The sequence below is a fragment of the Mauremys mutica genome, chromosome 3, assembly GCF_020497125.1.
Source record: "Mauremys mutica isolate MM-2020 ecotype Southern chromosome 3, ASM2049712v1, whole genome shotgun sequence".
NCBI lineage: Eukaryota > Metazoa > Chordata > Testudines > Geoemydidae > Mauremys > Mauremys mutica.
Genome location: NC_059074.1, coordinates 40,656,467 through 40,669,469, shown reverse-complemented (window position 1 = coordinate 40,669,469; position 13,003 = coordinate 40,656,467). Strand labels below are relative to the sequence as shown.

The 13,003-nt window shown below is 37.3% G+C and overlaps 1 protein-coding gene across 2 annotated transcripts in view; it reads left to right on the top strand.

Moving 5' to 3' along the window:
• The window catches only part of LOC123367538 (testis development related protein), a 42,858-nt gene extending 31,965 nt beyond the window's left edge, over nt 1–10,893 (top strand). For both annotated transcript variants that reach the window (XM_045011852.1, XM_045011853.1), the window contains exons 4-5: nt 3,684–3,787; nt 7,685–10,893. In XM_045011852.1, coding sequence (XP_044867787.1) covers nt 3,684–3,787; nt 7,685–8,030 — 450 coding nt within the window. In that variant the 3' untranslated portion in view covers nt 8,031–10,893. The remainder of the gene's footprint in view (nt 1–3,683; nt 3,788–7,684) is intronic.
• The last annotated feature ends 2,110 nt before the right edge of the window (nt 10,894–13,003 follow it).

The following is a 13,003-nucleotide window of genomic DNA, read 5'->3' as shown; positions in this document are numbered from 1 at the left end:
GTATCAAATGCCTTACTGAAGTCGAGGTAAATTAGATCTACTGCATTTCCTTTGTCTTAAAAAGTCTGTTACCTTCTCAAAGAAGGAGATCAGGTTGGTTTGGCTTGGCATGATCTACCTTTTGTAAAACCATGTTGTATTTTGTCCCAATTACAAATGTCCTTAACTACTTTCTCCTTCAAATTTTTCTCCAAAGCTTTGTATACTACAGATGTCAAACTAACAGGCCTGTAGTTACCTGAATCACTTTTTTTCCCTTTCTTAAAAATAGGTACTATGTTAGCAATTCTCCAGTCATATGGTACAGTCCCTGAGTTTACAGATTGATTAAAAATTCTTGCTAATGGGCTTGCCATTTCATGTGCCAGGATGAAGATTATCTGGGCCCCCTGATTTAATCCCATTAAGATGTTTGAGTTTGGCTTCTACCTCGGATGTGGTCATATCTACCTCCATATCCTCATTCTCATTTGTCATCCTGCCATTATCCCTAAGCTCCTCATTAGCCTCATTAAAGACTGAGGCGAAGTATTTATTTAGATATTGGGCCATGCCTAGATTATCCGTAACCTCCACTGCATCCTCAGTGTTTAGTGGTCCCACTTCTTCTTTCTTTGTTTCCTTCTTATTTATATGGCTATAAACCTTTTACTATTGGTTTTAATTACCTTTGCAAGGTCCTTGGCTACATGGCTTTTCACCTTTCTCACTTTAGCCCTATTTGTTCTGACCTCAATAAGGTAGCTTTCCTTGCTGATCCCTCCCATCTTCCACTCCTTGTAGGCTTTCTGCTTTTTCTTAATCACCTCTCTGAGTTGCTTGCTCATCCAGCTTGGTCTACAACTCCTGCCTATGATTTTCCCCCCTTTCTTAGGATGCAGGCTTCTGATAGTTTCTGCAACTTTGACTTGAAGTAATTCCAGGCCTCCTCCGCATTTAGATCCACAAGTTCTTCAGTCCAGTTTTATAGCTGATGGGCCTTAATGGGCCACTAAGCAGGCTAGGCAGTGCTGATGCCAAACGGTCTGCAGGGTGTTACCCAGAAGCATAGTACAAGTTTGAAATACAGACATCTCTTTAACTCATAATACAAAGGTGATACAAACACATAAATGAGATTATAATATTTGGCAAATTATAACATTTTTACAGATACCTTACATGGCCCATCTGGAACAACTCATTACAGTTTTACAGTATTGATATTCATAATATCCTCAAGTGTTCCACAGATTCCATACAGCATCACACCTTGTTTCCTGTATTTTTTCCCCTTCACCCACACTTATTCCAGTCTTTCTTACCCACCTCTTCACATTCATCTGTGTACCCTTGTGCACTCCCACATAGGACTGGAAGATGTGCCAGGTTTCTTGTAGCCAAAGGACTAAGTCTACTCCCAAAGACCAGTATGGAAAAATGGGAATGATGATATCTTGGAGAGATCCCTTCCATTCTTCTGAGAAAAGGAGTATGCTGGGACTCCTACTAGAGTGTTGTTCTTGAATTCTGTTTAGAGTCTGTTTTGTAGCTATGTCTGACTAGTTAGATGTGGACTAAATTTGAAGCTACCTCCAAATCCCCTCTGGCTACTGCAAGGGAAGATGATTCTCTCTCTCTCTTCCCATAAACCTATAACCACAGAGTCTCCTGGCTTCTGAGCACAGGCTGTCTCTGGTCCTCTACCTCGCTGCTTACATGACCTGTTTTTTGTGCCCTCCTCAGTGAATAACTCCAGTGTCTTCCTCCATTGATGTTTAAGGGCTTTCCCAAGCAGCCACAGCAGAGTGAAAATAACCTGATTCATGTCAATTTCATTGCTGGCCACAGGATTTTAAAAAGTAGCAGTGAAAACTAAGAGGACTGGTCAGTTTTTACTATATTCCAGCTCAGGAAAGCTCTGAATAGCGGCAGAGGTCCTGGAGCTGTCTATTTGCAGACTTGGGAAGACATCATTTCACACAGTGGTCATGTTTGGAAGATTATCTTCACAACCAAAGGGCTAAGAGCCATTCTTTGTTGTGTCTGTGCAGGACCACAGCACAGATGGAGAAAGGTTAACAGAGGTGGCTTTAAACTGTCTTTGCATTCCCCAAATCCTAAGGCCATGAGACTGCTGGGCTATGTCTCTGGCATAAAAGAGCCTCAGGCCCCAAAAAAGGGGTCTGGTAGCTGTGAATGCCCGGATGTAAACACTCTAGGCACTCTCATTGTGCCAGAAAAAAAGAAGCAGGATGGAGGCTGTAACGTTGCACTCCATATATTTTATGGAAATATGCTTATGAATATGACATAACTGGAATATGCTTTACGCTAAAACCCCCTGTATGGTGTCATTAGAAAGCTTGTAATCTACGAAGTGTGTTCATCCTATTTGTTTGCATGTATTATTTCTATATCTGGAGTTAGGAGAATAAGATATAAACTTGTATCACTGATGTAAACATATTAAGTGGAGGCCATTAAGGGTGCTCCAGAAACAATCAATTGTAAATAGCCATAGTTATTTGAAAGCCTTCCTGTGTATGTGTGGGCTAACCCAGGAAGAATGGAGACAAGGGGTCTTATAGTGACATGTGACCATGTCACCTGATACTGAAATCCATCTTAAATCTAGTATTTTTCCATTTAGAAGGTGGGGTGGGGACCCAGAGAGCCAAAAGATTCCTGCCTTGTGCCAAAGCTATAAAAGGGGGTGGAGCAGGACAAAAGGGCCTGCCAGTCATGAGAGAACCCCTGCTTACCATCTGAAATACCACCTGCTGGAACTAAAAAGGACTGTACTGGGGAAAGGATTGGGCCCAGACTAGGAAGGAGTCTAGTCTGTGAAAGAAGCTTGTTGGAACATCTTTGAGGGTGAGATATTACCTGTAATCAGTTTCTTAATGTATTATGCTTAGACTTGTGTGTTTTGTTTCATTTTGCTTGGTGACTTGCTTTGTTCTGTCTGTTATTACTTGAAACCTCTTAAATCCTACTTTTTATACTTAATAGAATCACTTTTGTTTATTAATAAACCCAGAGTAAGTGATTAATACCTGGGGGAGCAAACAGCAGTGCAAATCTGTCTATCAGTGATATAAAGGGCCTACAGTTTATGAATTTACTCTGTATAAGCTTTATACAGAGTAAAACGGATTTATTTGGAGGTTTGGATCCCATTGGGAGCAGGGTGTCTGGGTGCTGGAGAAAGGTAACCTGCTGAGCTGTTTTTAGTTAAAGTCTGCAGCTTTGGGGGTGCGGCCCAGGCCCTGGGTCTGTGTTGCTGCAGGCTAGTGTGCCTGGCTCAACAAGGCAGGGTTCTGGAGTCCCAAGCTGGCAGGGAAAACAGGCTCAGAGGTAATTTCAGCACATCAGGTGGCAGTCCCAAGGGGATCTCTGTGACTGAGTCTGTCACAGAGGGTCATAGGAGCTACTACTTTTGTCCTCCCTGGCCAGGTCAGCTGGTTTTAAGGTGCAAAGTAGCTTTAATGGACCAGTGAATCTGGCCCAGGATACGTCTTTAAGAAATGCCTTTCTCTCAGAAGGATGATTGGGAGGAAGGAGGAGAAAGACATTCTGTGTAAGCTGATGGTAACTGCCTGGAAAAGATTAATTTATACTTGCCATAGGGTGTGGGCTTTTCAAGCCCTGGGAGTAAGTTTTTAATGCATTTTCACTGGTATTTTTACTACCTTTTGTAGGTTCAGAGTGCAAGTTTTCGGGGTTGGAAAGAAGTGACCTCTATGTTCAATAAAGATGATGAACAACAATTGCTAGCAGGATGCAAAGCTCCAAAATCAAAAGGGTAAGTAAAACGTAGTGGCAAATGAATAAGAAAATCCGCAAGCTGAGGATAATGGCTGCAGGATCACTGGAGTTAGTAAAGGTAGGACCTAAAGAACCAATTTAGAAAAAAAAATTACTAATCTATTGAAAGTTTCTGAAAGCTAAATGGTTATATTTTTGAAACTATTAAATTTGCATTCTTCAGATTTGATCTCTTATTTAAGCTTTCAACTTAAAACGTGTAGGGCCTGCTCTACTAGGCTGGGCAATCTCCTGTACATATTGGGGGACAGCCACAATAAATGTTGTTGGAATAACAGCCTTTTACTGTAGAAAGTAATTAAAAGGTTTTGAATTTTTTCCCCTCTTAGGTATAATTTGGCACTTTAAACTGTGATCAGTGCTATATGCATAATATCTATTGCACTGTAATTCCTCCTCTGATTCAACTAAATTTCATTTTGTAGAGAAAAAATCAGTCCAAAGCTTCTTTTAATACTTATGACTGATTTTTCTGTATAAATCAAAATTAAGTAACTGATTGGGGTTAAAGTGAAGTGCTGGATAACCAATAGCAGCACTCTGAAATTTTAAGCCAGTATTACTTTTTTAAAAAAACCCACAAAAACAAAACAAAAACCTTCTCAAATAAGTCCTTAAAGTGTGGTTGGATATTGAAAAGGGACTGTGTAAAGTGGTATTTTCTAATCCGTCATATCTGTTCCTTGCATATAAAGATTCAGTTTAGCAACGAAAAAAAGTTTTGACTACTTTTATTCTTAATAACACTCCAGAACAAGCACATCTTAGAAAGAATCCAACTTTCTCTCGCTCTTCTGCTTCATTTAGTATAGTTGTTTTCTAAGCTCCAGTGACACGGCCAATCAAGTTACACCTGAAGACAATAGTTACACAGTCACTTTGAGCCCAGGTTACTTATGGAATGCGAATGTGAAAAGGAAAGAACCCAGTTTAAGTCCAGATTCTCAGGTTGAGTTTGTAGAATTGCCAGTTGCATAATATCTTCCGACTTGTAAAGCAAGCACACATGATATGGAAATTGAGACTCTGTAAACATGAGAAAACATTGTCATTGTTAATCAGTTTTCAGAGTACAAATGCACCTTAAGGTTAATTTTGTTGTAAACAGCTCTTGATCTTATTTATTATTATTTTATAGAAAATAAAACTAAGTGATCTAGCCATGAAAAATGAGGAAATCACTGGGAAATCTAAGGCTGGGTCTAATTAGATTTGGAATTGGAAAGGAATTTTCCATTGGATCAGATTGGCAGAGACCCTGAGGGTGTTTTGCTTTCATCTGCAACATGGGGCACCGGTCACTTGCAGGTTTAAAGTACTGTAAATGATGGATTGTCTGTAGTTGAAATCTTTAAATAATGATTTGAGGACTTCAGTAACTCAGCCAGAGATGTTAGGGGTCTGTTACAGAAGTGAGTGGGTGAGGTTCTGTGCTCTGCAAGGCCCAGGAGGTCAGACTAGATTATCATGCAGGTCCCTTCTGACCTTAAAATCTATGAGTCTATGAGATTAAAATAGCCAAAACAGATTTTTGGTTTTAATAACAGAGGAAAGATTTCTTAAAGTACTGATATTCAGTCACTTCTATTTAATTGGGATATTAAAAATTTCCCTATTTCAGAGGTTGGAAGCTGAAATTAAAACAGTGTTTTCAGCTTTAACCCCCTCTTCCCCAACTATATTCAGTGGGTACTTTAACTGCAATAAGGACATTTGACTGTGCATTATTAGTGGGTAATGGAAACTTTGAATCTGCTTCACTTCATAACTCATTGCACATCGAAGGTTATGTATGTATCAGCACTAGTACCTGATCTTCTGTGTCTTACTATTTAATTATATACAAACTTACTTGTATAAACACTTGCCATTTTGCATTTTAAATGCTGCACACTGCAAATATTAAGTTTATTAACCTATACATAGCTTAAAATCTAAATTATTTCAAGTATCCTGTATAAAGTCCCTCTTTTTTTTAAAAAGAGATAGCAGAGATTTCATAAGGTGATTTTTATGGCAATGCATTGCGGCCAATATAGTACAAATCTTTTCAGGAAAGCTGGTAGCTATAAAAGCATTGTAATGCACATTACATATTTTTGGACATAACCTGGCAGGGTGACAATTGATGTATGAAACTTAGCATTACAGTGACTGAATACTAAAGCCCTGGTTGGCAAATGATAAACATTTTCATAATTCATTTCCTTTTACCGCTGGGGTAAATTTGCCTAATTGTCTTAATGTATGTTATAATGTTATTAAGCATATTTCAAAAATAATGTAATAAAAAGATATGAACCATAAGATCTGGTTGAATTGTAACACCTAATTTGTCTTGCGTTCACCCACATAGCTTGTTCTAGATTATCATATCACTGTACCTTGCTTGAGACCAGAAGTCTGGCGAGCTGCTCTCTCTGAAGCTGACAGTAATGAAGCCTGGATATGTTAGCATGGCATGGTCACCATCATGGGCTAACACCTTAACTTTAGTGAATGTGTCTTCATGCTCAGTTTTGGATAAACTGCAAACATAATTTTAACATATAAGAATTACTGCATGACCTTGTTGCTATTTCTGGAGGACAAGTCTATAACTTGGAATTGTAACAATTACATTAGTATTATGAATGACCATTGTACACTTTGCTTAATTAGAGAAATGAAATTACATAACTTCGTATGCATGTGTTAAGTCTAACAAAGTAGTTTAGATAATTGAACGTTTCTCTATGAACTGCTCAAAGAAAACTGGAACAAATTATTTTTAGGATGCAATATATTCTTCAAACATTGATGGTTATAAACACACTTTAAAAAGTCTTTAGAACTTGGTTGCAAACAAAATTTAACTTCTCAAAACTTGGCTCTGTTTAAAAAAAACATACAAACTCTGGTTTAGTGCATGGGTAAGTTAGGGCATTAAGTACAAAGGGGTATAGAGTGTCAGGTTGCGTAGCACCTTACTTAACAAGTGATTCCACTAATTGCAATGTGATCATTCATAGAATAATGAATACTATTCCTTATGAATAAAGATAATGAAATGTAGCATAAAATATTTCAAATGCTCATATTGCTGGCTTTGGTTTTTTTTGTCAGAGTATTTCTTTGAAAACTAGGAAAAAATCTCGTCTCTTTCCTCCTTTTCTCATATCTAAATTATTGTATTCCTCTGTCAGCTGGAAAAGTTTTTGTGGTTGTGTGTTTGCTCTTTATTTTTACAATTTTGTTCATGATCTCCCAGGGCACAGATCCTGCAAGTTGTTCATATTGGGAGACTCATGCACATCCATTGACCTCTTGGAAGCTTAACGCAGACAGAGGGGCCAACTTGTGCAGAACAACTTGCAGGGCTAATCTCTTCTTCAGTGTGTGAAAATCATCTCCAGACTTCTTTCTACTGAAAAAATATAGAGATTTGATTTGTTTGTGTGTTGTTAAAAATATTCTCCTTTTGTTCAAAAGAAAAAAATTGCAAGGATAGCTTTGAATTTTCCACACTCTCAATCAAGGGTGTTGCAAACATATACTTTTTGGTAGCTGGAGATGTGAAAATATAGTAGAGGAATGAAGTCCCATATAACAATTATACATAATTTAATGATACAAAGATTTGTTACATATTTAGATACTGATTTTGTGGGAGCTTTGTATGAAACAGAGAGGATTTTTAAAAAAGCTATTCGGTTTTTTAAAAAACATCTTACACTTTGGCAAATCTTCTGTTTTTGTGAGTTGCTTTGGCAGAACCAGTTTAGGAAAGTTTATCTTTTGCTATCTTGAATAAGTATGTCCTCTAAAGAGAGTTTGATGTTTTTAATGGGGAGAAACATCAATGTTTAAATAACACATTTTTGTTATTCTCTAGAACTAATTTAAAATTAAAAGAAGATGTGAAGTCAGAAAAGAAATTTGGATTTTGGGACAGTTTGGCAATAAAACAGAACACCCAAAGCAGGAAACCAGATCAGATTGAAGGGTGGGAACCACCACAGATTACTGCTGGAGACCCCATCAGTGATGCAGGAAATACTTTAAGTGACTATCCATCCTGGTCAGGCTGGGAAGATGAGACCAAAGGCTCCACAAAATACACAAACCTGGCCAGCTCAGGAAACAGTTCCAGGTGGAGTATCAAATCAGCAGGAAAGCTGGTTAGTATTAGAAGACAGAGCAAAGGTAACCTTACTGATAACTGGGAAGAACTAGAATGACATTGATAATGTGAAATACTTTACAAATAAGAATAGAAAAGTTCCATGATTTACATGTGTATTTAAACCAAAATTAAATCTGCTCAATATTGCACCTTTATACAGTACTTTGTTTTATTCGAATTGTTAGAGATTTTTTCTCACATTTTCTTATTACATTGTTAGATAATCAGGTTTTCCGCACTAAAAAGATGGAGAACCTATTTGTGCCTATATTTCATATTCAGACTCTGCAGTATGTTGGGCTGTTGGTTTTACCAAAAAGAAGAAAACAAGTAATTCCTTAGTGAATGTAAAATACAGGTTGTAAATTTTGACTGCCTTATGTAGGAACTTCCATGAGCCTGGGGTCCTGGGCTTTCTGATTCTTAAGGATCACTCAAGATTTTATTTTTGATTCTGTCTCTTTAAGTAACAGTGCTGATCTGCAGCTTGTCATAACAATGCTTCCATTTGTTACACCGTTTTTCAGATCTTCAGCATGAGCACATGCTTCTCTGGTTTGTCCATACAAGATGCTAAATTTTCACAATGTGCTATGTATAGTACATGAAATGTGAGAACACCAAATGAGTCTTCCGAAGTTTATACTGAACGGTCCTTATTGTTGTGAAAAGTTGGCAGTTTTTAAAAACAAATTTGTCATGCTAAAAATAAAATGTAAAAAAATGTATTAAACATCAAGAAAGCAGACATTACAGTTGGATGTAAGGGGAATTCAATATTCAAAACCCTTACCCTTCAATCTAGGGATATATTGCTTCTCATGGAGGTGGTGAATGTTCTTGTTTTTACAAAAGCTGGTCCTTGTTCTCCTTCAAATTGTTTAATCTTGGTCCTACGTTTATTTTTTGGTAAGAAAGGCTCTGACGATGCCCTTTGGCATTTTCAGTGTAGCTAAGCAATTGCAAGTAGATTCACACACACAAGTTTTAATAGTTTTTTGTTATAAGGCTCCATCTAATTAGCTATTGATACTTTTATTTTTAGTGAAAAGGGGTGAAACATGAAACTTTACACTAGAGATGTGAGATGTATATAAAACACTAAAAGTGCCTCTTTATAACATGCCATTATTTTAATGACATAATTAGCAGTATGTCCAACATCAGATCTAAAACCAGTTTCCATTTTGTTTTATATATACTGTATAAATACTATTTTAACATTTAGAGAGAAAAAACCCTAATGTTTCATCAAATACAGATGTTAGGATTTTTCTCTCCTGAATGTTAAACTGTATTATAGTTACAAATTAGATAGAGTATAACATATGTCATTTGTAACTCTTTCTATATTATATATTCTACAGCAATATGACCACCATAAGTAGGAAGCTCAAATATCCATTTCAGACAAAATAAAACCTTTATAAGAAATTAAAATGTACTGTTAATATGCCAAGCATGTTGTGTTGTATAAATATTTTTCACACGAAGTCTCTGCTAACCAAAAAGGATAGTTGCAATTTTCTTAAAACGTTTCTGCTGTTGCCTCTCTTTCCACTGCCACATTTGCTCCCCAACACATACACATATGTATGTCCTCCTGGTTTGCAGTATCCAAATGGATACTCATTTGAAATCAGTGAAATCTCTGCTATATAGATCTGCCTGTAGGGAAACAGTATGTCAAAGCATGTCTTTTTAAAAAATAGAACATTATGAGACACTATTTTAAAATTATATAAAGGAACAGCAGTGGTTGGCTGCTGCAAAACTGGGTCTCTTGGTTTGTAAATTTATTAATACAAAAATGAATAGGGGAGAAAAGGCTAGAGTTATGTTATGCTGTATACGAGTAAGGTATTATTATTATTTGGCCCCATTAGGAAAAATACAAATTCATCTTAGGCAAGAAACAGGTTTATACAAACTTCTGTCCTGGGCATGAGTATAGAAAATCCTTGCTAAAAAGATGCTTTGTTCTACAGTTTATGGAAAGCATTTATAGAGCCGGAGCAAAAGTGTGGCATGTTGGCAGTTAGTGCTAACATAAAGGGCTTGAAGCAAATCTACTAGGAACCCTCAATTTTGATTGGGGGAGGAGAGTCAAGGATGCCATTTTTCCCTCCACTGGAAGCTCCGTTTATACTGTTTCCAGTAAAAGTTATGCCTTGCACATTATACTGTTAAGTGCCTGTATTTCACCCTGATGATGTATATGTGATGCACAGCTTAATTGAGAAGTTAATTTTCATTTTTTGTTTTTAAATTTCCAATAAAGGATATAGTCTCAAGGCAGAAACTTATTATAAAAGAAAGTTGTATCTAAATGGGAACTTGAGATATGTAAATGTAAGGTCTGACTTTCTTATATATACAAATATTTTTTAAAAAGTGGTGTCCTCAGACATCATTCTTTAATTATAAAGACAAATATTAAATTTAATATAATTTATTGTTATGCTTTGGTAACATTTCTGTTTTGAGAACACAGTGGTGTGACATTTTCTTTTGTAATGTTCATAGACTTTTTGTTAAATATCTATCCGGAGATTATGATTTTTTTTCTTTTTAAATGTTTAACTACACTATACATTCATGGACTTATGCTATACATAACTCCATGTGTGGAACAGGAGTAGAATATGCTCCTTAAAGTTTGTTTTGAAATTGCATTTCAATCTATGTGAACTGATTTAGAAGAAGATAGCATCGAAATTGTATACTAAGATTGCACAAAATGAATAAAATATTGTTTATATTGCTTTTTCATCGCCAATCTGCATGATTGTTGTCTTGAACTTAATTGGAGTAAGATGCTCTATAGCTGTAACTAGTCACTTAACATTAAATAAAAGTTCTTTACTGGGTATTTTTATTTATTAGTATCACTTGCAAAAATATAGTATTTTCACATCTTAATAAAGAATCAATTTGAACAGAAATGCCTCATTCCATAATTTTTGTTCCATATTCATGCCTGTATATCTGATCTTATTTGCCATAAAGCTATGTGATTAGTGTTTGTATGTAACTCTGAGGTTCTTGAGTCATCTTAGAATTCATCCAAGGAAGTAATAGATATATCTAAACAAATACATGTATATAATGATGCACATTTGAATTTTCCTAGAAGTAGCGAATATCATAGCTATGAAACATTGTCTTCTTGTAGTGAGAGAATTTGATTGTCTTGACTGATAATTCACTTTTTATTAATAATTCCATAATTGTTGTGAAAGCAAGAGCAGAATGGTACCCTACTGAATTCTGAAGATTTCAAAGTTAGTAATATGCTATCTTTATGTAGGAAGGACATCTCAATATGCTGATTCCTCCTTGCTTGTTTACTGATTTTGTTGGGTTTGTGATATATAACAAAGGCCTGAGAGATGTTTAGTGGGTTTTATTATATGTTTTGTCTTATTTTGGGTTTTTTGCTTGGTGGTTCTTGCTGACTGTTTTTCCTGGCCACAACTAGTAGGATTGTAAGAGTGGTATCCTTTATCATTCCATGCTGCATAATCAACAAATGGATAAAGAGCACAAAGTTGAGAAACAAAGGATATTGAACGCAGTGTACATTTTACTTCAGATTTCTCTGTAGGAATAGGGCAATGCAGTGTGTGGTGAAAAATCAGGCAAAAGGGACTAAAATACTTTACACCGCTACCCCGCTATAACGCAGTCATAGGGAGCCAAAAATCCCTACCGCGTTATAGCTGAAACCCCGTTATATCAGGGTAGAGGCGGCAGGACTCTGATGGTGATTTAAAGAGCTCCGGGCTCCAGTCGCTGCGGGGAGCCCCAGGCTTTTTAAATCACCGGTGGAGCCCCGCTGCCGCAGCCCTGGAGTAGCAGTGGCAGGGCTCCAGCAGTGATTTAAAGAGCTCCGGGCTCCGGCCGCTGCGGGGAGTCCGGGCCCTTTAAATCGCTGGCGAGTCCCATTGCCGCAGGCCCGGGATAGTGGCGGCAGGGCTCCACCGGTGATTTAAAGGGCCTGGGCATCCCTGCAGCAGCCAGAGCCCCGGACCTTTTAAAGCGTCACCGGAGCCCCGCTGCTACCGCACTATACGCGAACCTGTGTTGTATCAGGTCGCGTTATAGTGGGGTAGAGGTGTATACTCTTTAATCTCATGTAAACTCTGAGCTAGATTAAGAGGGAAGGAGAAGAACTGCTTGTAAAGTAAATTACAAAGACTTGTCCTCTATCTCAAATGGAAGAGGATATTTGCTTTGGAATTTGGGAAGTCAGATATATCAAATTTTAGCATTCACTGAAAAACACAAGAAAACAATTATATTGTCTTCCCTTTACCAGTCTATTAAACAGTTCAAGAACTTATCTGTTGTTTAAACTTTTATGCTGCTGAGAGCAGGGTGGATAAAAATGGATGATTTATAAAAATCAGATTTTTAATACACATACATTTTTCTTTAAAAAAATCTATTTAAAACTATTTTTTGAAATTGATAACCTGTGTTACAGCCTAAATTTAAACTATTACATTAATGTAAATATTTAAAAAAATAGGCAGTACTTGTGTAACCCTTCTGCCAGGTGGTGCTGGCAGCAACCAGGGCCAGGTTCAAAATCTAGGGGTTCCTTTCCATTCATACAACACATAACCAGCTCAAGCCCCCACCCAGTAACCTGGGAAAATCACACAGAACCCCTGGGCACCTCTGAGAGACAATACTTCCCCACTCACAAGCACAGAATCTGAGAGTAGAAAAGAAACTTTTAATGCAAGGAGCGAAGTCACCAGACATTAATTAGGGAAAATGCTACAAGCAGGATTCATAATCATAAAACTGTGATAGGACACCCACCCCAGAGTGCATGGGGCAGTGCGTTCTGCCTCATATTTTTGAGTTCTACAACCAAAAGTTCCTTTTCTGTGCCCCTCTACTCCCTCACCATACCCCGGCTCACAGTGGTTATCCTTGATCAGCGAGGACCCAGAGGCACATCTGTGTGAGTTCACCTCCCACCCAGGGAAGAAAGCACCTTGCTTGCTCTGAGAA